Raw genomic sequence first — 27,967 nt, forward strand, 5'->3', positions numbered from 1 at the left:
GCTTAGAAACCTTTTACTGTCACTAATTTTTTTGCAACTCCCACTTAACACCATATGGGATCACAGCATAGTGTAAGAAACTTTAATCTCCATTGTACAATGCAACAACAATGATGATCAATTCTGATGAATGTGGCTTTTCTCAACAATGAGATGATTCAGGCCAGTTCTAATTATTTTGTTTTGATAAGAGCCATCTACATCCAGAGAGAAGACTGTGGGAGCTGAGTATGGATCACAACATAGCATATTCACTTCTTTTGTTGTTGTTTACTTGCATTTTATTTTCTTTCTCATTTTCTTCTTTTTAGATCAGGTTTTTCTTGTGCAGCAAGATAATTGTATAAATATGTATACATATATTCTATTTACATATGTTTTTACCATATTTAACCTATATTGGGTTACTTGCCATCTAGGGAAGGGGGTGGGAGGAAGGGAAAAATTGGAACACAAGGTTTTGCAAGGGTCATTGTTGAAAAATTATACTTGTATATATTTTGAAAATAAAAGGCTTCAATAAAAAGAAAAAAAAAAAAAAACTTTGATCTAGTCCAAACCTTTCATCATGAAGATGAGAAAACAGTTACAAAGAGGTTTTTCTTGACAAAGATAACATATGTAGTAAACAGCAAAACTAGATTTGAACTCCAATCTTGTACCTTTAAATCTTTGGTTCTTTCACTATACCGTGCTGCTTTGGTAGATTGCTTAGTTTCTTTTTTTAAAAATGTATATTACCATTAGTATTATATATCAAATGACATTCTTAGCTTATTTGCATTAGATACTTATGCAGTGTTGTCTGTTAGTTGGTTATAATGTTACTATTTAAGAGAATAACTCAATAGTTAATATTCATTAAATTTTCTTCTTTTCAGGCAAGGGAATAACAATCAGAGTAAACAAGGATTCCTAAGAAAGAATCAATATACAAACACCAAATTAGAAGTCAGGAAAATTCCCCAGGAACTCAATAATATTACAAAGCTGAATGAGCACTTCAGCAAATTTGGAACTATTGTCAATATTCAGGTAAAACCAAAATCTGAAGGGTAGAGGGAGGGGTGTGGGAGATGGGGGGGGGGGTCATGTGGAGTATGCTTATTTATCATCTTGGTGTGATATTGTTACAGCGAAGGTAAAATATAATTTTTGTCCTTCCATTTTGGCAAAGTGGTATGTTTTTTGCCTGAGTTTTTGCTCTCTCTCAAGGGCATGTTTGCAAAGTGCATGGTTAACACTGATAAGAGAAGTCTGCATAGACCTGACGATAATGATAGGTTCACAGTTTTGTTTGGTGTTAGAGATTCTTCCTTTCCCCTTCCAGTTTTTCTCAGGCAGATATACAGTTAATGATGTTGTCCAAAATTATTATGTTCTCTGTGGAAGTGATTTTTTCCCAAGCTTCTTTAGCTTTTTGATCTAGCTTTCAATCTCAATTGTAGAAATTTTAATAATTTTTTAAATATCTCATCCCTTTCTGCTGACCAGGATATATGGATATACTGAGTAGTTAAGATCCACTATCTTTGGCTTTGCTTTTTGGTTTAATTAATTCTATTCATCAAATAGAATACAGTATTTGAATATAGTCTTGGTATTAACTAAGGTCAGATTGTGGATTGAATATTTTCTTAGTTGCTTACTGTTTTGAGTTTGAGATTGACTGTCATACTAAATTTGAAAGTGAAGTAAAGGTCAGAAATACTTAGGCTTTTAAAAGTATTGGTAATGGGATACAGATATAATTTTCTTCTCCGGGAAAACTATAGGAGAATTGGTATGCTAAATATTTGGGGAGTTTGTATTTTTAAAAAGTAATTTTTAAAAAATTATTTTTTCAGAATAAGTAATACTTTTGTTGGCATCAGTAATTATTTAAACAACATGTCATTGACAATAAGAAAAGCCTTTTGAATAAGTGTTTGTGCTTGCTAAAATAAAACTGAATACCCTATTTTATTTTTTAAAAATAGTGCATCTATTAAAAAGGATAGTAGATGCTTGTTACCACATACTCACTTTTCATAAAACTACTTAAATGCTATGTGGATTTGTTTCTCCCTAATAAGTCTTCTTTTAATTTTTGCCCCTTATAGGTTGCTTTTAAGGGTGATCCTGAGGCAGCTCTCATTCAGTATCTCACTAATGATGAGGCCAGAAAAGCCATTTCCAGCACAGAAGCTGTTCTAAATAATCGATTTATAAGAGTTTTGTGGCACCGGGAAAATAATGAGCAATCACCATTACCACCTCCAACACAGCAGCTGCTCCTCCAGCAGCAGCAGCAGCAGCAAACTCTCTCTCACTTGTCCCAACAACATCATCATCTCCAACAACATCTCCATCAACAGCAATCACTTGTAGCTCAGTCTCCACCCTCTACAATGCATGGGAGTATTCAGAAGGTAGGAGTGTGCATTATATAACATGTGATAGTAAAAATGCAAGAAATGTTGTTTTCATAGAAACAAACATATTATGTGTATTTTAAAATATGTTTTATGTATATTTACAGATGATGAACAAACCACAGACACCAGGTGTATATGTTCTTAACAAAGTTCCTGTTAAACATCGCCTTGGGCAAGCAAGTGGAAACCAGAGTGATACAGTACACTTACTGAACCAGTCTGGTGGTACCACAGGAGATGATTGTCAGGTGTGTTTTTCCCTGAATCCCTACCTTATTCATAGTAATACATAATTCAGCAAACATTCAGTAAGCATCTGCTATGTAAGGCACTATTTTTAGGTGTTAGGGTTATGAAGATAAAGGTAAGATACTTCCTGCCTTCTAGAAATCTGTATTCACTTTATAGAATAATAATAAATGAGATTATGAATCAATCGATTACATGTTTTTTGTTGCCTCATGCCCAAAATGCCAGAAAGCTTTTTTTTTTTTTTTTTTTAATTAATAGGTATTCATTTTCTCTAACCTCCTCCCCACATAAAAACAGTTCTGTAAAAATATGCATAGGCAAGCAAAATAAATCTCCATTTTGGCATATGTCTCATTCTTTATCTCAAGTCCATTATTTCAGGAGGTGGATACCATACATTTATTTTATCAGTCTTCTGTAATCATGTTTGATCATTAAGTTGATCATAATTCTTTTATAAAAAAGAATTTTTAAGTCCATGTTCTCTTTCTCCTGGTCCTTCTAGTTTCCCCTAAATTGAGAAAACTAAGAAAAAACCAAGCTGATTCATTAACCATGTCCATGAAAAAGGCTTCCTCCAACCCTCACAAAAGCCTCCATCTGTACTTTGGTCCTTGACCTCTTTATTTGGATATAAGTAGCATGTTTCATCTTGAGGACTTTGAAGTTATAGTTGACCATTGTGTTGATCAGAGTTTCTAATCCTTTCAGTTGTTTGTCTTTACAAAATTGTCATATAAATTGATCTATTGGTTCTTCTCACTTTATTTTGTATTATTTTAACAAATCTTCCCAGGTTTCTTAGAAACCATACCCTTCATCATTTCTTATAGCACAATAATAGTCCATCACATTTATAACATGTAACTTGTTCCATCAATCCCCAGTTGATGGACAACTCAAATTCTTGGCCACTACAAAAAAAACTCCTATGAACATGTTTGTTCATATGGGTACTTTCTTCTATTCTTTGATCTCTATCGAGTCAGAGAGTATGCAGTTTAATAACTTTTGAGACACGGTTTCAATTTGCTTTCCAAAATGACTAGACTAATTTACGCTTTCACCAACAGTGCATTAATATACCTTTTTTCCTTAGTCCCTCCTACATTTATGAGTTCTTTATCAACTTTGCCAATCTCCATATGGCTTAGAATATCAGAATTGATTTTCTTTAATTATTATTGATAATAGGGCATTTTTGTACATTTAGGTCCTTTTCCTTTTTGTTTTTTGTCTCTTTTGGGATATAGACCTAGTTGTGGTATTGTCAGATCAAAAGGTGTACATGATTTTGTAGGCCTTTAGGCATAGTTACCAGTTATTTTACAAATGGTTGAATCCCTTCACAACTCCACCAACCGTACATTAGTGTCTCTTTTTTCTTATATCCCCTCCAACTTTTGTCACATTTCTTTTCTATCCTATTAGCCAGTCTGATAGGTATTAGGTAGTACCTCATTGTTTTAGCTTATGTTAAACAGTAGTGATTTAGAACATTTTCTCATAAAGGTAATAGACAGCTTTAATGATTCCATTTGAAAACTGACTTGATCATTCATAAATTGGTCAAGACTCTTATTCCCATAAATTTGACTTATTTCTCTATATGTTTGAGAGATGAGGCTTTTATTAAAGAAATTTGCTTCATAATGTTTTTTCACAGTAATGATAGCTGTTTCCCTCCATTCTATTTCACCCCTATTTATTCTTTATCTTTTCACCTTGATCCTCCTCAAAAATATTTTGCTTCTGACCATTTCCTTCCTCAATCTGCCCTCCCTCTTATGAGCAATCTCACTCCATCTTCTTTTATCTTCTTTCCCTTTGTTTTCCTGCATGATAAGGTAGATTTCTATGCTCAATTGAATGTCTACTACTCCCTTTTTGAACCACTTCTGATAAGAGTAAGATTCAAGCATTTTCTGCCATCTTCTCTCTACTGTACAAGCTCTTTAGTGTTTGTTTTATGTCAAAAGACTTAACCCCATTCTTCCTCTTTCTTTTCCTTTCTCCCAATGCATTCCTCTTTCTCTCTTTTTATTTTATTTTTTTAATTTTATTTATAATTTTTTTGACAGTATATATGCATGAGTAACTTTTTTTTTTTTTTATAACATTATCCCTTGTATTCATTTTTCCACATTATCCCCTCTCTCCCTCTACTCCCTCCCCTTGATGACAGGCAATCCCATACATTTTACATGTGCTACAATATAACCTAGATACAATATATGTGTGTAAATACCATTTTTTTTTTTGTTGCACATTAAGTATTAGATTCCTTTTTTTTTTTTTTTTTTTTTTTTTTTTTTTTTTTAAATTTTTTATTTTATTTTATAATTATAACATTTTTTGACAGTACATATGCATGGGTAATTTTTTACAACATTATCCCTTGCACTTACTTCAATTCAGATTTTTTCCCTTCCTCCCCCAACCCCCTCCCCCTGATGGCAAGCAGTCTTATATATGTTAAATATATTACAGTATAATTTAGATACAATATATGTGTGTAGAACCGAATTTTTTGTTGCACAGGAAGAATTGGATTCAGAAGGTAAAAATAACAGTTTACATTCATTTCCCAGTCCTTTTCTGGATGTAGCTGGTTCTGTCCATCATTAATCAATTGGAAGGGTATTAGATTCCTAAGGTATAAGTAACCTGGGTAGATAGACAGTAGTGCTAACAATTTACATTCACTTCCCAGTGTTCCTTCTCTGGGTGTAGTTGTTTCTGTCCATCATTGATCAACTGGAAGTGAGTTGGATCTTCTTTATGTTGAAGATATCCACTTCCATCAGAATATATCTTCATACAGCATTGTTGTTGAAGTGTATAGTGATCTTCCGGCTCTGCTCATTTCACTCAGCATCAGTTCATGCAAGTCTCTCCAAGCCTTTCTGTATTCCTCCTGCTGGTCATTTCTTACAGAGTAATACTATTCCATAACCTTCATATACCAATTTACCCAGCCATTCTCCAATTGATGGACATCCATTCATCTTCCAGTTTCTAGCCACTAAGAAAAGAGCTGCCACAAACATTTTGGCACATACAGGTCCCTTCCCCTTTTTAGTATTTCTTTGGGATATAAGCCCAGTAGCACTGCTGGATCAAAGGGTATGCACAGCCTGATAACTTTTTGGGCATAGTTCCAAATTGCTCTCCAGAATGGTTGGATTCTTTCACAACTCCACCAACAATGTATTAGTGTCCCAGTTTTCCCACATCCCCTCCAACATTCATCATTATTTGTTCCTGTCATCTTAGCCAATATGACAGGTGTGTAGTGGTATCTCAGAGTTGTCTTAATTTGCATTTCTCTGATCAGTAGTGATTTGGAACACTCTTTCATATGAGTGGATATAGTTTCAATTTCATTGTCTGAGAATTGTCTGTTCATATCCTTTGACCATTTATCAATTGGAGAATGGTTTGATTTCTTATAAATTAGGGTCAGTTCTCTATATATTTTGGAAATAATGAGACCTTTATCAGAACCTTTAACTTTCAAAATATTTTCCCAATTTATTACTTCCTTCTAATCTTGTTTGCATTAGTATTGTTTGTACCGAAACTTTAGTTTGATGTAATCAAAATCTTCTATTTTGTGATCAATAATGATCTCTAGTTCTCCTCTGATCATAAATTCCTTCCTCCTCCACAGGTCTGAGAGGTAGGCTATTCTCTGTTCCTCTAATCTATTTATGATCTCATTCTTTAAGCCTAAATCCTGGACCCATTTTGATCTTGTCTTGGTATATGGTGTTAAGTGTGGATCCATATCTAATTTCTGCCATACTAATTTCCAGTTTTCCCAACAGTTTTTTCCAAATAATGAATTTTTGTCCCTAATGTGGTTATCTTTGGGTTTGTCAAAGACTAGATTGCTATAGATGTACCCTTCTTTGTCCTTTGTATCTAATCTGTTCCATTGATCAACTGGTCTATTTCTTAGCCAATACCAAATGGTTTTGGTGACTGCTGCTATATAATATAGCTTTAGATCAGGTACACCTAGACCACCTTCATCTGACTTTTTTTTCATTAGTTCCCTTGCAATACTCAACCTTTTATTCTTCCATATGAATTTTGTTGTTATTTTTTCTAGGTCATTAAAATAGTTTCTTGGGAATCTGATTGGTATAGCACTAAATAAATAGGTTAGTTTGGGGAGTATTGTCATCTTTATTATATTCACTCGGCCTATCCAAGAGTACTGAATGTCTTTCTAATTATTTAAATCTGACTTTATGCATTCCTCTTTCTCACCCTTACTATTATTTTTTAAGATAATAATCCCATCATAGCTCATACTACTTTTGCCTATACATACACTCCTAACTGCCCCATAATAAGAAAATTCTTATGAGTTACAAGTGTCTTCCCATGTAGGAATGTAAATAGTTTAAACTTAAGTCTCTTAAGTCTCTTTTTCTGTTTATCTTTTTGTGCTTCTCTTCAGTCTTGTAATTGATAGTCAAATTTTGTATTCAACTCTCATCTTTTAATTAGGAGTGCTTGAGAGTCTTCAATTTCATTGAATGTTCATTTTTCCTCCTGGAAGTGGTTGGTTTGTGATTCTTGGTTGCAATTCTAGTTTCTTTACTCTCTGGATTATCGTATTCCAATCTTTTAAGGTAAATGCAGCTAAATCTTGGGCTTTCCTGCCTGTGGCTCTACAATATTTGAATTGTTTCTTTCTGGCTATCTGCAGTATTTTTTCCTTATTTGGCTATAATATTCCTGGGAGTTTTCATTTTAGACTCTCTTTGATTGGTCAATAGATTATTTCAATTTCTATTTTATCCTCTGTAGAATATCAAGGCAACTTTCCTTGATAATTTCTTGAAATATGATATTTAGACTTTTTTTTTTTTTTTTTTTTACCATGCATTCAAGAAAGTCCAATAATTTAAAAATTACCTCTTCTGATTCTATTTTTTTTCCTAGTGAGATTTTTCACATTGTCTTGATTATTTCTGCAAAGTCTCATAGAGACATTTTTTATGTCCCAAAGACAAAAAAAAGGGGGGCAAAAAAATATTTATATATTTATGGTAGCTAATTGAAGGGATGCTCATCAGTTGGGGAAGGGTTAAACAAGCTGTGGCATATGATTGTAATGGAATATTATTGTTAAATGAGAAATTATAAGCAGGATGACTTCAGAAAAACCTGGAAAAACTTACATAAATTGATGCTTAGTGAAGTGAACAGAACCAGGACATTGTACACAGTAACAACAATATTATTGTTCCATGAAGAATTGTGAATGACTTAGCCATTCTGAGCAATATGGTGATGTAAAGACATTCTCAAAGGACTAACGATGAAGTATATTATCTGAATCCAGAGAAAGAACTGATTTTATTTGAATACAGATTAAAGCTTGTTGTTTTTCATTTTTTTCCTTTTATTTGAATCTTGTACAAAGTGATTAATATGGAAATGTTTTACATAATTGCACATAATAATCTATATTTGATTGCTTACTATCTTGGGGAGAGAAAGGGAAGAATAGAATTTGGAATTCAAATTTTTAAACATAATTTTTTTATAATTTTAAAGAGAAGAGAAAAAAATTTAATTTTCATTAACAAAGATTTTACTGTATTTTTGCTTTCATGTCACTTTATGAATTTTTACAAACGGTTTAAATAACTTTTAGCTAGAAAACTAGTGTTCAGTGAAAGATTGGGATGGGGAGAGAATGTGTTTTGAGATTGTTTAGATTTTAAATTGATTGAGATTGTTAAATTTTAGTGTTATGATTTCATTTAAATTTTAGTGTTATGATTTCATGCAGGATTTCATGCAACCCTGTTCTTCTATTTTAGACATTTTCATCACCAGGCCATGCAAAAATGGTGTACAGCTCTACAAACTTAAAGACAACTCCAAAACTTGGTTCAATATCTAAATCCCATGATGTCCAAGAAGTTCTTAAAAAGAAACAGGTGACAATTTTAATTGACATTTTGGATTTTTTTTTTTAATCATCTTTGTATGGGGGGGGTGGTTCCTTTGATGTTGCAGTGTCATTATTAAATTTGCTTATTTTTTTAAATATTAAAATTAGCAAATCCTGATCTCAGGATTCAAGAAACAGTCTTTTTTTTCTTTAATTCTTAGTAATTAAGGAGAACATTTTTTCACACCCCTTTTATATATTAAATAATATGCCCTTGGAAAAAGAAAAAATTAAAAAGACGTAAAACAGAATCCTCATTTTTCCCTCAAGCAGCTTTTTCAGTTTTGTGGTTCTTGTTTTGTTTTATTTTTTTGCTTTTTGCATTGCAAGTCATTTCCCAGTCTGGCCTATTTCCACATTGAATCCTCTGTATAACAAAGAAAAACAGTTAAGTAAATCTGCCTGGCATAGTAGTCGATCTGGAGTATTCTGTAACCAGCACAGCTCCTTACCTGGAGCAGAAAAACCTTTAGTCATTAGCATTTATTGTTCCCTGGACCAAGATAGGTCATTATATTTAATCTGAGTTCATTTGCCTCTTAGTGTTGTTTTCATTTACATTTACATGCACATTATCCTATACACTTATATACTGTTAGAAGATTCTTATATTAACAATGGATAACACATTTGTCAAAGTTATATATCTTCCAATCTAAGATCTGTAATGCTTAGTCTTAATGAGTAGAAGAAACAGAATTAAGTTTGGATTCTGCTTATCACTGTTTTGTCCTTGTCTAGTTTAATATGGTTAGAAGAAAAAAAGCAGGGCGGTGTAGTGTTTTATGTGAATTGAGATTGGTTTTTACTATTTCAGTCAGGATTTTTTCCCCACTCACAGCCCCTTCGTGCCTAAGAAATTTTTGTGTGACCCCCAGGAATATAGATTTATAAATAGTTAATTAAATTTACTGATAATAAATCATAAATTTATTTTAAAATAATTCTTTGGTATACATATAATTTTGCTATTATTAAAGAGGAAAGCAAATTTGCATACTAATGAAAAGAATATGCCTGTTTATTTTTACATAAAGAATTAAATCTTGGTGGAATATTTGATACTGCAGGAAGCAGAGCATTCAGAAACTTGTGTTGTCAAATTTTTCATAAAACCCACAGTTTAAGAAGCTTTGGTTTAGGTGAGCGCTTTGGTTGTATATTTCACAGTCTTGTTTGTTTTTACTTTACACAATATCCTTCTGATTTAAATAAGCCTCTTTTTTTGACCAAAGGTAATTTTTAAGTGCATTAGGATTAAATGAAGGCAAATCATTACACATTTTGGCAAGCATATATAGCATATGTCTTGAGAGCCTCTTGTCACTGATATTTCTGAATTACAGGAACATCATACATTTTGGAAAAATTTCATGTCAAAAATGATCACTTGGCTTATTCAGTAGATGTGATCCTGATGTAGCTATAACAAAGTCAAATTATTCAAAGGAATAAATTACATTCACATGAGACAATTAAATATTATTAGTCACTTTCACAAAATAAATGCATTTTTACTTAGTAACTACATTGAATAAATTTGGTTTTAGAATTCTAAATAATTTGAAAACTTTACAATAGAAATTTTTTCTGATGAAAAAACCTTTCTCAGGTAATGATTCTTTAGAAAAAATGGTTCCATTACATTTCAGTAGCAAATGCTGTTACTAAATTTAGCTTCCCTTTATTTATGTAGGAGGCAATGAAGCTACAGCAAGATATGAGGAAAAAGAGACAAGAAGTACTAGAGAAGCAAATAGAATGTCAAAAGGTAAGAAATTCATGTTGTGCATCTATTATATTATTATACATGCACACATACACACAGATTTAAAAAAAAAAATCCTGTTGTATTTTTTTTTTTTTTATCACCTTTATTTCCAAATGTGTCTCTTCCCTATTCTATCCTGATGAGCCAGAATAAAAAAGAAAGGGGGAGAAAAAAGGCAGTTCAGCAAAGCTAACCAACATATCTACAGAGAATGGTAGTGTAGGCAGTATTCTACATCCAAAGTTCCTCACCTTTATAGGGAAGCAAGGGAGGAGGGTGCATATTATGTTACTTACATAAGTGTCCATTCTAGAAAACCTGTTTAATTTTTCAGCACTTAGCTTATATTGGTTTTGTTAAGCTACAAATTTTGAACATGTATTTAATTATGTAGATGCTAATATCAAAGTTGGAGAAAAATAAGAACATGAAACCAGAAGAAAGAGCAAATATAATGAAGACCTTGAAAGAGCTGGGAGAAAAAATCTCACAATTGAAAGATGAATTAAAAACATCTTCTGCAGCTTCTACACAGTCCAAACTGAAGTCAAAGACAGAGGTATCTGTATTTGAATTTATGAATGGTGATTTTGTCTTTATATCCTGGTTTTATGAATGACTCCCAGTTGCCCACATATACAATGTCTTGTCTGAGGAATAGCAAAGGAGGCTAGTGTCACTGGATTGCAGAGTACTTGAAGGGGAGTAAAAAAGACTAGAAAGGCAGGACAGGGATAGGTTATGAAGGACTTTAAAAGCTAAACAGAGGATTTCATATTTGATCCAGAAGGTAATAGGAAGCCATTGGAATTTATGGAATGGGAATTGAGAAGGAGAAGGGACAGGGACAGGATGACATAATCAGACATGTACTTTAGAAAGATCAATTTGACAACTAAGGGGAGGATAATAGAAGCCACAGAGACTTGAGCAGGGAAACTAACCAAACAGTTATTATTGCAATTGTTCAGGCATTAAGTAATGAAGGCCAACACTAGTCTGGTAATAGTGTCAGAGGAGAGAAAGGGCCATGTGAAAGATGTTAGAATTGATGGCAATTAGGTTGTGAGCCTGAGTGACTGTGAAGATGATGGTATTCCCAAAAGTAATAGGGAGGAAGTTAGTGTTTGGGGGAAAGATAATGAAACATAAAAGTTTGAAATAGATAGTAGGTAGTGGGAAATGTGAGACTAGATGTGAGGCAAGAGATTGGGGCTATATAATCTGAAAGTCATCTATTTAAAGAGATGATCATTGGGAGTTGATGAGATTGCCAAGTGAAATAGAAGGGAAGGAGAAGAAAAAAGGACCCAGGATAGAGCCTTGTGGGGCATCCATAGTTAGTGGGCATGATTTGGGTAAAGATTCTTCAAAGAAGATTGAGAAGTAGTCAGCTAGGTAGGTGGAGAACCAGGAGAAAGCAATGTCACAAAAATCTAAAAAAAAAAAAAAGAAGTAAGCATCAAGGGGAAGATGATGATTAACAGTATTAAAGACTGCAAAGAAGTCAAAAAATCAGGATTAAAAAGATCATTAGATTTAGCAATTAATAAATAACTGTTAACTTTGAAGAGAGCAATTTTAGTTTAATGATGAGGTCAGAAATTAATCCTTTATCTTGTTGGTGATATGACCCCGACTTTGCCTTTTAATTTTCAAAAGATAATACTAGATTTAATAGGATATAATATTTAAAGGATAATCAGGATTTATAGACTTGCTCATTCTGGACTTGGAGAGATTTTATCATTTATATCTATTTTTCTTATTTTAAAATATTAAATAATATCACAACTATATAGATGCATTGGAGGATATGATTGCAATAAGGTTTAAGCTGTCAAGCATGAAAATTTAGAATTTCATGTGTGTGTGTGTGTGTGTGTGCGCACATTGATATAAGATTATATTTGTGATTATTCATCTAAAAGGCAAATAAAATATTAATTTTTTTGGAATTTCATTTTAAAGAGTAAAAACAATAACAAAATTGAGAGCTATAAGGGAAGTCTAGAACACAGTACACAAATTTACCCTCAATAAGCCCTATGTTGGGGATTCTGTAAGGTTCAGGATATCATATTTAAGAAAGCTATAGGTAAGCTGGACCTTTCTCAGAAGTAGTTATGGTGAAGGAATGGAAAATATTCCATCAAAGCCTTAATTAAAGGAACTTGGAATAGTTAGCCAAATAAGGAGACTAATTAGAAAGAGATGTGAAAGCTATGTCAAGTATTTGATAGGTTGTCATATAACCAAGTTTAGATTTGTTTGGGTTTGTTCTACAGAACTTCATAGAGCCAAGATTGATGGGTAGGACTCATAAAGAGACAAATTTAGGCTTACTATAAGGGAAAAACCCCCACTTACTTTCAATAATGTCTATCCAACTTTGAAACAACTATCTGAGATCCCATCCATCTTTGAAACATTCTGTAAATATTTTCTAATTTGAATTATTTCTTTACTCCAGAGCTTTTGACTATTGTATAATTGGCATTACTGGTTGGTTTGTTATTATATGCATATTATGTATGTGTTATGTACACAGTGCTTACAACTTATATCACAAATTTTATATATGGTATTTATGAACACCATTGAAGTCGGCGCGTTACACCTTTTAAAAACTTTACTAGTTTATATAACCTTCATAAAACAGACATTCATAATTTTTAGGAATAAAATATGAATAAAATTTTAAAAAATTGTTTGTGTTAATTTTTTAAAGGCACAGAAAGAGTTGCTAGATGCAGAACTAGACTTCCACAAGAGATTATCTTCTGGTGAAGACACAACAGAATTACGGAAAAAGCTGAATCAATTACAGGTTGAGGTGAGATTAAGGAAAAGTTAACTTTTCTACCAAGATAATGTCTCATTGTACTTTTTTTGTTATGCCATCTGTCTCTGATAATGGATCCATGTTTAGAGACTGTATTGTAGCTTCCTCTTTCTGTTCTTATTTAGGCTGCTCGTTTGGGTATTTTGCCTGTGGGTCGTGGAAAGACCATGTCTTCTCAAAGCAGAGGAAGAGGCCGAGGCCGTGGAGCAAGGGGAAGGGGCTCATTAAATCACATGGTGGTGGATCATCGCCCCCGAGCAATAACAGTTGTGGGCTTTTTTGAGGAGGAGAAAGATGAATTACTTCAGCATTTCTCAGTAAGTTTTTAATGTATGATCAAAATATGAAGGCAATTATGAAAGGTTGGAAATAAATTTCTCCTTTCATTACTGCTTCATTGCATTTTGTATATACATGTTAGGGCTTTACATATGGAAAAGTAGTTGTAAAATCATCATTATGACCACATCCATCAGTTTGTGTTAAAGATCATAAAAGAATATTTATTCTTTTTATAACATTATGTTCCATAATGTTAACACATAAATGTATTTGTTGTTGCTTTTTTTCCCCCAGACTATATTATATTTATTAAATGGGCTGCCAATTAATTAATTTTAGAAAGGGAAATAATCTTCAAGAAAAGCCAAAATCATAGAATAATTTGATTAAGGTAGTAGAATTTAGGCTCCAGGTTCTGTTATGGTATACATACTCCAGTGTTGCTTTTCAACTTTTGTACAAGTATTAATGGGACAATGCTACTAATACAAATATTTATAATTTATGAGTAAACAGTTTGCATAGCTATAGCTTCCCATTTTATACCAGATGCTTTTTTCATTCTTCAAACTTTTTTTTTTTTTTCCTGAGGCAGTTAGGGCTAAGTGACTTGACTAGAATCATATAGCTGGGAAGTGTTAAGTGTCTGAGGCCAGATTTGAACTCAGGTCCTCCTGAGTTCAGGGCTGGTGCTCTATCCATTGTGCCACCTAGCTGTCCTTTATTCAAATTTTTTTAAAGGAGATATCGCCATCATTTTTCTAAATGTTGTTATTTAATAGAGGAATTATGAATTTAAGGTTCTAGCTTTTCCTCCTTTGCATAAATTCTTGTCTGTTCTTTTATTTATGCCTATTATTTCCATTTGTTTCACTTTCACTTCACATATAATGATGTATATGTATGTGATGAGTTTGAAATTAGTGCAATCATTCACTTTCTTGATTTCTAATTATATCTTATACATTTTTCATTTCACAGAAATTTGGAGATATTGAAGATCTGCAAGAAGAAGAATCACCTTTAAGTGTTGTTTTAACATACAAGTCTAGGTCAGAAGCTGAAAATGTAAGTAAAATGTGGAACATAGTCTATAGGACTTTGGCACAGATTGATTATTTTGTAATAGGTTAGCATGATAGAATAGTTGTCTCTGTCTAAAACATTGCAAGAGCTAGCATTACTCTAACCTGGTTTTTCTTTTGACAGTGATGGGAATGTGATGATCTCTTACAAGTTAACATGTAATAGATCACTTTCTATCTTTTATTTTTAAAAATTTGCTCAAAATGGAATAATTATTGTACTTGTTGCCCATCTTGTGATGTTTTAGTTCCAAAATAACCAAGTTTTGAGTCAGAAGAAAGGAAGTCTTACATTTCTAGAAGGGGGAAAAAAAGTCCTTGTATGTGTTACATTATCATCCTATTAAATATCTCTAATTCCTCCCCATCCCCCATTTTGGACTTTGTAGGGCTTCATACAAGGCAACTGAATACTGCTGCTGTAATTACTGCAGACTTCTCATATAGCTGTTATCCTTTCCATACAGCTTCTCCAAGCAGAGTTTGACCCATTCTCATCTTCCAGTTTACTTTAAAAAAAAAAAAAAAAAAAAAAGTCTTGGAGAGTTTTCTCCACCAAGAAAGTGATTGTTCATGGTTTATCCAAAGGGTTACAGCAATTTGCTGTTCATAGATTTATCTTCCCCATAATCTAACTTAGCTCTTTGTGTGTATAGTTTAGGCGTGTATTATATATTTCTTGAATTTAATGTTCAAGTATGACCCATTCTTTGTGAAGACTTATTTTAGCAAGGAAAGATGTTCTATGTTGTGTTCATAAATATTGCCACAGTCAATTAGGTGATTTTATACCTTATGGATAGCCTATATTAGACAAGGAATTATTACCCAATTTGTACATTCATATGAAGATCAAAGAGAAAATTTTATTTGTAACTCTTAAAGCTTCATCTAAGTATAAACTACTATTATAATAACATGGCTATGTGACTCAGATCAAATCACTTCCTTTTTGGAACTGAATATTTTTAATCTGAAAAAGGAGAGAATTGGATTAGATTATTTAATTGCTTTCTTACATTAAAATGCTAAATCTAACACTCTGTAATACATTTAATATTTATATGTAGTATTTTAATCAAATATGTATACTGTTGATATGTTTATATCTCTGTATTTTTCAGTGCTCATTTACCAGAATTTTTTTAATGGATTTAAAAAAAAAAATGAATCATTATCAGGTGTTGTAAGCATTTTTACTTGTCATGAACTGGTGGTAAGAGCATTGTTCAGCCAGAACATGTAAGTGTATGGGTACTCCCTGGTGGTCCCTACACTCATTCCTACATCACAGGAAATGATGAAGAGATTTCCTGTAACAAGAGAGGGATATAGATTAGATATATATCAAATATGAATGGGTTTACTTCATGAACCAGTTTGTACTAAAAGAACCTCAACTCAAAGGAGACTGAAGTCTTTTTAGGTTCTGACTTAACCCTATATTAGAAAAAGAACACTTTCCCTATGTTAAGTACTAGGACCCAAACCACAATTCAAAGTGTTGTTCATTCAATTTCTGGAGTTCCAACAGTATATGTATAGTGGTAAATAACCTCTCATTTGTGGTTGAAAAATGCTGTTACAGGCTAAATACTTCAAATAAGGTTTGAATGGAGCAAAAATTGGAAACAATTTATTGTCTCTCTACAGTTTGGTAAAAAGAATAATGAAATGGGCCTCAAAAAACCTTTGAATTCTCTCTCTGGTTTATTTACTCATTTCTTCTATGACTAAAGAAATCTTTCAATTTCTTCATTCTGTTGTCTTTTCTTTAAAAACAACTGATAATTACTAGAGTATTATAAAACATAATTCAAAGAAAAACTGTATGTGTAAAATATAAATTCCACCAAACTCACAGTTAAGAGGTCAGTTAGAAGAGGAAGGCAGCATGATTCTGGGGAAAGAATGCTGAATCTCAAGTCTGGATACGTGGGTTCAAAACCTGGCTCTGCTATTTATACTTATGTGATCCTGTAACTTGTCATTTTCTTTTCTTTGGGACTATAAAGGAAACTGGATGAGCTAACAAATCTATGATCTAATGATCAGAAATCTTCACTTTATGCTGGATTAGAGATCTGATTTCAACTCAGCAAGCATCTCTTTTTTAAAAAGCTGGAAATCAGTTTATAAAAATAAAAGGAATTAGAAAAGCACAAGACTATTGCTGATAGGGGATAAAATGATATATGGGACTGTAAAACAGGAAAGACTTAGGACTATAGATGTAGTCTAAAATTTTATTTTGAATGCAACATTTATAATATTTAAGCTTTTAAAAATTTGCAGATGCCAAATAATTATTCCAAGAAATTAATATTGAATCTTAAATCTTCACTATAATGCTAATAGTCCAATTTGTTTTTCTAAACATCATGAAGGATTGGTTATAAAGGGCATTTTAAAATTAAATAGGGTATACAGCGTTGCTTAAAGCTATAGTAGCTTAAAACTGTACTAAGGAATGCTCTGTGTATCCATTTTTGGCCACTAACTATTTAACATCTATTTTAACTGAGTTTGTCTGAATCGTACCTTTGACATCTAAAAACACACTATTTAAAGGACTAAGTTTTTCCTCTATTTGAAAGTATACTCTTTGGTTTTTCTTTTCTTTTTTGTAAAATATATTGTAGGCTGCAAACCAAGGATCAAAATTCAAAGATCGCAGACTACAGATATCATGGCACAAACCTAAGGTACCATCTATATCCACAGAAACTGAGGAAGAAGAAGCCAAGGAAGAGGTAAATGATTTTTAAGAATTTAATTAAGGCTTTTTTCCCCCCAACTTTTTTGTCTTCTTGAAGTGGAAGTAAATCTGTCATATGTAAAAGAAATTCAACAAGAATTTATTAAATGTTTCTTGTAGGCCAGGAACTATATAAGGCATTTGATAACACAACGAAAAAAATAAAAGCATCCCTGCTCTCCTTTCCTGCATGATTACACTTTGACTTCTTCCCTCTGACTCAGTGATTAAAGTGAAGATGAAATTGTCCTTGCTTTTCATAGCCATTTCTAAGTTTATCTCCATCACTCAGTAATCTTAATTCCTTTGAGGTTCACTCAATCAATCCATAGCTACTACCCAATCAACAATTTGGTCATTTCTTCTTATTGTCCTCTAGGACACTCCCTTCACTGAATTAATTGACTAGTTAACAGTCTTTCTTTCCTCCCTATTTCCAGCCCTCATAGTAGAAACCTCAAAATACATAATGATATTCTCTTTAATACCTTTAGCTCCCAGTTCCTTAGCTTGCTCATTTCCCATGACCTGTTTCTTCATCCTACTTTAGCTAACTACAGAGAGATACTTTGATTTTACCATTACCTACAAATGTTCCATTCCATGTTCGTGAATTCTGAAGTTTCCTTTTCTGATCATAATCTGTTGCCATCTACCTTTCCTTTTGTCTTGTAACCTCAAATTCTATTCTTCATTTTTACTATAACCTCCAGTTTTTCCATCCTTTATTTCTTTCCCATGTCATCACCTCTGAACTGGCAAGACCAAGGGTTCTCAAACTATGGCCCGAGGGCCAGATGCGGCCCAACAGGTTATGGCAAATGGGCTGAGGGGCAGAGACAGAGTGTGAGTTTTTGTTTTTACTATAGTCCGGCCCTCCATCAGTCTGAGGGACAGTGACTGGCCCCTACTTAAAAAGTCTGAGGACCGCTGGGCAAGACTCTCCTCACTTCTCCATCTTGAACCTTTTCTGAGCCATTTAATCTCTATACTGTCCTTTTTTAAAAAAATCTTTTGCTTCCTAATGCTGTTGCAGATTTTGCCCTGCAAAATCCCCAAGCCTCAGCTGTAGGTCACTTCTGCCATCTTCTCCTTTTTATTTCTACTCACCTGCTGTTGAATAAAGCTTTTAAAAAAAAAAAAAAAATCACAAAAAGATTTTGACTGGATCTACCACAAGTTTATGTTACATAATGTCAACTGGACCTTCAGTGCAGCAAGATAATCTTTTTACGTCTCCCTAGCTAACTCACTATCCCACTGATCTTGCTGGTTTTCACAGACTTTTTTTTAATCTATCGTCAAGACTTTCAAAGGCTTTTCAGCTGCCTTATGTTTCATTGAAAAAAATAAGACCATTCACCAAGTGCTTCCTCTTTTCCTATCCTCCTTAGGTCACGTCTTCCAGATTCCTTCTACCACTGTTTCGTCCTTCACCCCCTTTCACCTGATGATGCAACCCATTACCTTTCCAAGGCAACCCTTCTACTTGCACAAATGATCCTATTTCATCCATCTTCCTTGACAGATTGCTCCTCTACCGTCCACATTCTCACATATTTTCAATCTCCCCCTGACTATTGGCTACTTCCCTACTGTCTGGAAACATACTCCTATCTCCATGATTCTCAGAAAAACTCTCTTGATCCATTCATCCTTTCTAGTTATTGTCCACTATCTCTCCTCCCTTTTCTGGCTAAGGAGTAAGAGAGAATGAGTCTGCCATAACACCTAAGTGGTGAGCTGTGGGCCTAGGAGAAAGATCGTACTTCAGTAACAATAAGTGAGAACTAATTGTTTGCTTGCATTTCTGTTTTCCTTCTCAAGTTTTTTTACCTTCTTTCTAGATCCAATCTTTCTTGTGCAGCAAGATAACTGTATAAATATGTATACATATATTATATTTAATATATACTTTAACATATTTAACATGTATTGGACTACCTGCCATCTGGGGTGGGGGAGGTAGGGGAAAAGTTGGAACAGAAGGTTTTTCAAAGTTCAATGTTTAAAATTGCCCATGCATATGTTTTGTAAATAAAAAGCTATTTAAAAAAAAAAAGAAAGAAAGAAAGAAGTGAGAACTAAGGAAGGTTTTGAGTAGAATTATATTTAGTTCAATTTGGGATATATTTAGTTTAAGATGTCTACAGGACATTGGCTGAGAATATCTTTGAGGTGGCTGTCATTTCAAAGAGATGACATTTGATCCTCTCTCCCTTGATATTTTCTTCTCTGTTTTCATGATAGTACTCTACCCTGGTTCTCCTTCAGCCTTTTGATTGATTTGCTTTGTGGTTATTCGTCCAAGACATGCCCATGGAACTCCCACTCTATCCTGGACTCTCTTCTTTCTGTATACTGATCTTGTCAACTCCCATGGTTTCAGTTATTTTCTGTGCAGATGATTATCAGATCTACTTATCCAGACCTAATCTGCTGACCATCAGACTTGCATCTCCAGTTATACATTGTAGATCTCACACTGGATATCCTGTAATATCTTAAACTCAACGTAAATAAAACTGAGCTTATTATCTGTCCCTTCAAATCCTTCCCTCTTTCTCACTCCCTGTTATTATTGAAAGCATCCCTAGACCTCCAGGCTCACGATCTAGATGTTATGCTAGTCTCCTCCTTCCTCCTTGTCCTTTATATCCAATCAATTACTAAGACCTGTCAGTTTTAGCTTCAAAACATCTCTCATATATAGTCCCTTCTCCCCTGACAGTCATTACACCAGTATAGGTTTTCATTACTTCACACCTTTACTTTTGCAATAACAACATGCCGGCTACTTTGCCTGCTTGAAGTTTCTCTTCACAATAGTTGTCCACTCTGCTGTCAGAATGATCATCCCATAGTACGGGTCTCAACTATGTCACCCCCAGCTTCCCACTACAACTCCCCAGGAAACTCCCGTGACTCCCTGCCATCTCAAGGTATAAAATCCTTTGGCATTTCAAACCCTTTATAATATGGGTACCCCCAACCTTTCTAGTCTTCTTACACTCCTCCCCCTCCCCCATACTCCCTTCAGTACATATACATACTCTCAGTGATACTGGTTTCCTTGCTGTTCTCAAACTAGACAGTTTGCCTCCTAAGCCTCTTCGTTTTCTTTTTTCTTTTTTCCCTGAGGCTGGGGTTAAGTGACTTGCCCAGGGTCACACAGCTAGGAAGTGTTGTGTCTGAGACCAGATTTGAACTCGGGTCCTCCTGAATTCAAGGCTTGGTGCTCTATCCACTGCGCCACCTAGCTCAAGCCTCTTCATTTTCACTGGATGTCCCACACGCCTGGAATGTTCTCCTTCCTTATCTTTACTTCTTGGCTCCCCTCCAAATCTCAGCTAAACTCTCACCTTCCATTATAAGCATTTCATAGTCCTTCTTGATTCTTCTTTACCCTATTGATTATTTCCAAATTATCTTGCGCATAACTTATTTGTATATAAGTGCTTATGCATTGTCTCTATATGAGGTTGTAAGCTCCATGAGGACAGAGACTGTCTTTTGCCTTTCTTTCTATACCTCAGCACTAAGTACAATTCCTAGAACATAGTAGGTGCTTAATAAATGTTTATTGGGGCAGCTAGGTGGCGCAGTGGATAGAGCACCAGCCTTGAATTCAGGAGGACCCGAGTTCAAATGTGGTCTCAGACACTTAACACTTCCTAGCTGTGTGACCCTGGGCAAGTCACTTAACCCCAGCCGTCAGGTAAAAATAAATAGATAGATAGATAGATAGATAGATAGATAGATAGATAGATAGATAGATAGATAGATAGATAAATGTTTATTGATTGGCTAAATGACTCTCAAAGAATTTTAATTTTTTTAAGAAAAACACCATCAATAAATAAAAAAAATTTATTAGACACCTGCTGTGTGCTAAATATGAAGAGTCAATACAATAACACAGATCAGTGGTGTGAAACTCATATAGAAACAGGGAGCCACTAAACCATACACAGAAATCCTTGCAGACCACATATTGACATAGAAAAATTCATTAATGTTATTGATGGTCTAATTTCATTTCTTTTGTTAAATATTTCCCAAGTACATTTTAACCTGATTCAGATCACACTTGAGCATGATGGACTGCATGTCTGACATTTCTATAATAGATGGAGAGCTTACCTTGCAATCAAAAAAAACTTAAAGAGTTCTTTCTCTGACCCATCCTGGCTTACGCCCTGACAGATCATTTAACTTTTTAGTGCTAAGAAAGCTCTTTTAAAACCATCCATTGAAGGTAACAGGCCACTCTTAATTATCCAAGTGCTGCAAATACACAAGTAACAAAAGTAAAAATGTTCTGCCCTCAGAGAACATACATTCTTGCTGGGGGAGAGAACTTTTCTTCATAGTGGAATATACAGAGTAGATATAAGATCATTTTGGAGAAGGCATTAGCAGCTGGGATATGGGGTGGCGAGGGACAGGAAAGGTTTCATGTAGGAAGAATCTTTTCAGTGAATCTAGTAAAAAATCAGGAATTCCAAGATACGGTGGGATGAATACATCCAGAGATGAGTACAGATTATACAAATTAGCTTAAGGGTAATTTTCAGAGTGGTGGGCAGAGCTGGAGGCACCAGAAAAATTTGGTAGCAGGTAGTTCTTAGGCTGACTTTCTAAAGTTAGCTGTTTCAGAGAACAATAATAGGTGGGTGGGCCAATTTGACTGGAACATTGAGGGTGTAAAAAGAAGTATAATGTGAAAGAAGCCTGGAAAGATGAGTTGGAATACAGTTTTTTGAAGACTCTTATCTAACGAACAGGATTGCTTTTTATCCTAGAAACAATAGATCCTTGGAGCTTTTTGATCAGAGGAGTAGAATGGTCAAATTTCTGGTTTAGGAATGTAATTTTGATGGTTATATGGAAATTAGATTGGAGAGGAAAGATCTGAGGAAGGGATCCCTTGCAGTAGTTCAAGTGACAAGTGATGAGATCCTGAAAAAAGGTGGTGATCTTATGACTGAGGAGAACAGGTAAAATAAATATTTTATGGAGGAGGAATTGACAGGAGGGGAGTAAAAAAGCAAGAGGAAAGGTTTAAAAAAAAAAAGCTTTGAAATTGTGACTAAAATCTTAATGATATTCTCACTAGGTATAAGGAAATTAAGAAGGATGTATTTGGGAAATTTTATTTCGTTTTTTAGATATGATGAATTTAAGAAGTCTGCAGGACATTCAGGTGGAGATATCTCAGGCAATTATAATAAAGGATTATAGGTAAGAGGTGAGGGAGTCATCTAGAGATGATGTTTATAGGTAGAAAGTTTGAAAGCTTTAAAGTTTAAAATCTTGTTCAAAAATCAGAGCATTTTTTTTTTTAATTAAAGCTTTTTATTTTCAAAATACACATGGATAATTGTTCAACATTAACCCTTGCAATACCTTGTGTTCCAATTCCTCCCCCTTCCTTAGAAGGCATGTAGTTCAATATATGTTAAATCCAATAAATGTATACATATTTATACAGTTATCTTCAGAGCAGTTTTCAATGTGAATATGTGCATATAAAACTTTTAAAAAGTCATCTTGGGGATTTTTGTTAGCATAATTTTTTTTTTTTTGTCGTCTTACTCTGAGTTGCTAAGACTTAACATTAAAGTTAACTTTTACTCATGATAGATGAGAACACCAATTCTTTGGATAAAATTAAACTTAGACATAATCTTAAAAACCCATTTTAGCTGGCAGTTTGAACTTCCTCTTTGCTTTTAAGTAATAAAATTTATGGCTTTTAATTTCCCCCTTCCCCTCAACTTGCTGGTGGAAATGGTGGGAAGCAACATAATTGTTACAGATTTGGAGATGGGAGATAAAAGGAAAAGAAACCAGAAGTTAGAATAATCCACAAACAAAAGTCACTTCTAAAATATTGATAATTAGCTGTTTCCTACTGCTGTGTTCGCTTATTAATTATAAAATACTTTTTTAAGCTGAATTATGAGTTATATAAAATTTTTTTACATTGTTTGGAGAGGTGCCTGACACACATAGAAGATTTCTTATTAAAATTAGTGCCACAGTCTTTGTGTTATCCTTGATTTCTCACTCCACATTTTGAGTCTGGTGACAAATTTTGGTTCAGTTTTCATAATCTCTCTTCCATATGGCCACTTCTCTGCTGTCATGCAGCTGCCCAAGTTCAGACACTAATCACTTCTTACTTAGACTATTCTAAATAGTTTTTTGATTGGTTCTTCTACCTCAGATCTCTCATCATTACTATTCCTCCTTTACCCAGTTACCAGAGTAATTTTCCTAAAGGTTAGCTCTGACCCTGCTGCCTCCTTTGCCTGTGCCTGTGCCGGTGACCCCTTTGCACTTCTGTTATTTGAAGTCCTAATAACTTGGCCGTTTCTTACTTTTCTAGTCTTTTTTGTGTTACAACTCTATGCACTGCATAGTCCACCTTTACTGTACTGTTCTAGTTCAACTTCGTCACATTCTGTCCTGGTTTCCCTAACTTTCTTCAACTTAGTTCAAATCTCATCTTCTGCAAGAATTCTAGTCCTCTCAAATTCCCTTTAGTCTGCTCTGATTTTAATCTGTATGTAACTAGTTACTTAGATGTTGTTTCTCTCATTAGAATGTAAGCTTCTTGAGGGCAGGGATTGTTTTTGCCATTCTTTCCTTCTTGTATAGTACTTTGTTGCATATAGTTAAAGCTTAATAAATGGTTGACTGAAAGCAAACGAGCAAAAGAGAGTGGCTTGGAATTTAGAAACTTCTGATTCCTAACTGGACTTGTCTTAACTAAGATAGCTAATATATAATTCTGTTTTGAATTATATTAACTTTTTAAAATACAGTGACTTTTGTATTCCTCATTTAATTAGTATTGTTTTATACGTTTACAATGACTATACCTTCTTTTTCTCTAGGAGACTGAAGCTTCAGATTTGTTTTTGCATGATGATGATGATGAAGATGAAGATGAATATGAATCTCGTTCTTGGCGAAGATGAAATCTGATGGGAGCTGTATAGTTTTAGGAATTTTGTTTAGAAGAACAACTTTTTAAAATTATTTAAAGACGTCATTGAGCCAAAAATTTTTATTTTTTTTTTCTTTTCAACATAGGTATAAAGACAGCAAGTTTGCTATTTAAACACATCTCATAACTGTATGTGATATTAAAGCAGCCAAAGGCCTAGTGACTTTTACACAATTCTGAAGATCCACAAGAGTCGTATGGGTGTTCTCTAGAGCCTTATTTTCCACACCACTATTTTTGATGGTGTGGGATTATGATGTAGATGACAGGGTGTTTAGAAATTTTATTTTGTAATATAATCTGCTGATAAAATTTCATTAAATGTCAAAGTAGCCTGGAATCTCGTAACTCTCAGATATTATGGATGGGGTCGTCACACTATGGGAGATATTTTTGACTAAACCTTGTTTTAAGATTCATCTTGAAAGAAAAATACAATTTGTTTTAATTTTTTAATATGGAGGAGCCTGGCTTGTATTCAGTCTGAATTTTTTTCAGAGTTTTTATATGAACATAAATTGTACAATACATATAATATAATCTTCCACATACTATTTCAATGTAAATTACATCAAATCCTGTATGTTCTCTAAAATGTTATGTGACATTGCTAGCTCCATTGATGTTTCCATTCTGTCATTTTTCGGTCTCATCTGAACTATCTATTGTTCAGACTCATTTTACTTTGCCTTTTTACTTTGTCAGTATTGGTTCAATCCCTGCTTTTTAAAAATTCTCCAAATGTGAGACAGTTGTGCCCATTGCTCTTTTATTATTTTTTTTCCTTCCTCTGCCTCCCCTGCACCTGAATTAATAGACCAAACGTGCACAGTATTGAGAGAAGTTCATCGTCTGGCTCTTGAAAGGCTGATCCCTCCTTAATAAAAAGGCTTTGAACTAAACCAGCATTTGGAACAGTTAAGGAATGTTTTCATGGGCATGGCAAAGGTTTTCAACATGTTTGTGGGAATACTATTTAAAGAAGCAGTTTAGTTTTAGGTAACCTAAAAGGTTTAATGTATCTCAAAATTACCTTTTCCTGAATTTAAACCATGATGGAGAAGTTGGGGTGGCGGGTGGGGTTAACAATAACAAATTATATAAATGGAAGGTAGTAACTTGGCTTTGAATAGAAAATGATGCATTTTCATAATTTTGTGGCTTTTCATTGTCCATGAACACACACGCATCATTTAATAGGCAGTTTTCTTCACTGTGTGCATTTTTACTGTACACTTAAATAGAGTAGATTCTATCTGTTAAGTAAAATATATATGTAAATTTAATGTCCTTGTGTTCTGAATGTTAGATGGAACAGTAGAGGAGCAACACTACACTGTACCAATCCCTGGATTAACTGAGATTAATATAAATGGAGTATGTCACTCAAGAATATGCACACCTGCGTTTATCTATGGTTCTCATTCATTTACATGATGTGAACATTTGAAACTTCTTTTTGACTTGAGAAGGTTCTTGGTGTTCACTTTTATCAGGGATTATGTTTTCCTGTGGCAAATACTATTCCTCAGAGCAAAAACTGTCAGTAAGGAACTTAAACCCAACAGGATTCTAGATTTACTTAGCCATAAGAAATTAAATCTCATATTTGTATCATCTGTATCTCCTTTACATCCCATTTTCCTGCAGTGGCATATGAAACCAGGATCCCTTTTAAGTTTTTATAACTTTTCCCTTCCTAAGGACGACTTCTCTTTCTAGGTTATTACTGTATTTCTACTATAACATTAAAGCTAAAATGACCTTATGAAAGAATGAAAATACTAGAATGGGGTACCTAGAATAAGCAATCTTGCTCCTCTCCCATCACCTCTAATGAAATTTTCTTAATGTCTGTGGCTCAGTCAGTATATATTTTGAAAGATCCATTATTGTGAATGTTTTGAGTCCTGACAGTTTAAAAATGATAGAGGGAACAAAGGATTTATATATTTTTTGTATAAAGTTTTTCTTAAACTGTATAATTTTGTAAATAATTTGGTTTTTTTGTGTACTAAAACTACCAGCGTATAGATTTCAATAAGAATTGTTGTATTTTTGTATTTGGAAACTGAAGATTACAGTAAATTAATGGAGCTGTAAGAAAAATTTTGGTAGACTGGCACAGTTCAATAGAATGGGATTCCTTTTCATGTGATTTTTTTTTTTTAACCTCTAAACTGACACCTTGCAATCTCAGTTCAAGAGTGAGCAGATGAGGGATGTGTTTGGGTTTTTACTTACTGGGGTGGGAGGGGGAGAGACAAAGAAAATTGAGAAGGTTAAAATGAAGAACCAATAGAAACTTTAGTCAGATGTGAAATCCTTGTTATAAGCCTTTTCAGCACTCCCTACTATTTCTAGAACACTCAAGCATCCTAAATATAATTTCTGGGGATTTTAGAAAAGATTTGAGCCTCTCAAATGAATTCAAATACAGGCTGTTTATATTATTAGAAAATTGAAGTGATGATTTAGCATAAAATAGCTTAAACATTTTCCTACATAAGATTTTTTTTTTAAATCCTAGATTTTTTTTTTTTTTCAAAAGTGGGTAACTACTGTGACTAATTTTTCTCTTGTTGGTAGCTTCATTTTATGAAATAACGCACAGCCTCTGTAGTATACTCTACTGTTCTTTATAATGCGCATGACATCATTATAAGCAGCTGATCACTAAAAGAAAATGATACCAACCTACTTGCTCAGCTTAGTTTACCAATGGGTTGCTTCCCGTGCTCAAGATTCAACCCAGGGATGTATAGAGTTTCCCTCAATTTCTTCATGTTATAATTTTAAGACAAAAATTTTCAACAGCTAAAATAAATTGGAAAACATTGTCCTGTTAAGATGAAATAGGTAATGACAGCGACAGGTCATTAGTACAAAAAGAAGAAAAAAATCATGTGAAAAGGAATCGTGGTTCCTCTTGATGTATAGGATGCCTGTATTATAGTTTTTTTTTCAAAATTGTGACCTTGTGTAATAGCATAATAGGAGATATTGTTGGATTTCTAACTGTTTATACATTTAAATTCCTATATGTAATGTTTGTTTTACTGATTACAACCTGAATTTCTAAGAAGCATGTTGACTTTTGCAATAAAGATAAAATATGGAATGGTTCAAAATTGGAAGAAAAAAAAAGGCTAAAAAAAAAAAAAAGTTGGTAATTTAAAAGAATTTGGAAAATTTAAGAACCATTCCAAAAATTACAATGAATCACAAAAAGAGCTGTAACTCTGGCTTCTTCTGGAAAGAGAGAGAGAGAATGTGTGTGTTTGTGTGTCTGTATATATGTGCACATGTGGGTGTATCTGTGAATGCTTATATGAGAGTGTGCTGTGAATGTGTGAGGGATATACTATGGAGCTAGTGGCTAATGGTGAACTTAAGAGCTTGTTTTCATCTCTTTGAAGTGCACTTACTAATAAGTAATCTTTAAAAGAAAAAGTCACAAAGTGTTCACTTTTCTTCACTTGTAGATTTAGATAGCTCAAATATATTGCATAATAATACATTCATCAGCTACATTTATGAAAAGAAAAATATAAAAGTA

The 27,967-nt window shown here is 33.6% G+C and overlaps 1 protein-coding gene across 2 annotated transcripts in view; it reads left to right on the plus strand.

The window, feature by feature from the left end:
• The window catches only part of RBM27 (RNA binding motif protein 27), a 68,897-nt gene extending 41,271 nt beyond the window's left edge, over positions 1-27,626 (plus strand). For both annotated transcript variants that reach the window (XM_074291721.1, XM_074291722.1), the window contains exons 12-22: positions 882-1,035; positions 2,103-2,411; positions 2,522-2,665; positions 8,516-8,635; positions 10,346-10,420; positions 10,815-10,979; positions 13,152-13,256; positions 13,391-13,582; positions 14,529-14,615; positions 17,275-17,385; positions 24,296-27,626. In XM_074291721.1, coding sequence (XP_074147822.1) covers positions 882-1,035; positions 2,103-2,411; positions 2,522-2,665; positions 8,516-8,635; positions 10,346-10,420; positions 10,815-10,979; positions 13,152-13,256; positions 13,391-13,582; positions 14,529-14,615; positions 17,275-17,385; positions 24,296-24,379 — 1,546 coding nt within the window. In that variant the 3' untranslated portion in view covers positions 24,380-27,626. The remainder of the gene's footprint in view (positions 1-881; positions 1,036-2,102; positions 2,412-2,521; positions 2,666-8,515; positions 8,636-10,345; positions 10,421-10,814; positions 10,980-13,151; positions 13,257-13,390; positions 13,583-14,528; positions 14,616-17,274; positions 17,386-24,295) is intronic.
• The last annotated feature ends 341 nt before the right edge of the window (positions 27,627-27,967 follow it).

This window comes from Sminthopsis crassicaudata, chromosome 2 (genome assembly GCF_048593235.1).
Source record: "Sminthopsis crassicaudata isolate SCR6 chromosome 2, ASM4859323v1, whole genome shotgun sequence".
In the NCBI taxonomy this organism is placed as follows: domain Eukaryota; kingdom Metazoa; phylum Chordata; class Mammalia; order Dasyuromorphia; family Dasyuridae; genus Sminthopsis; species Sminthopsis crassicaudata.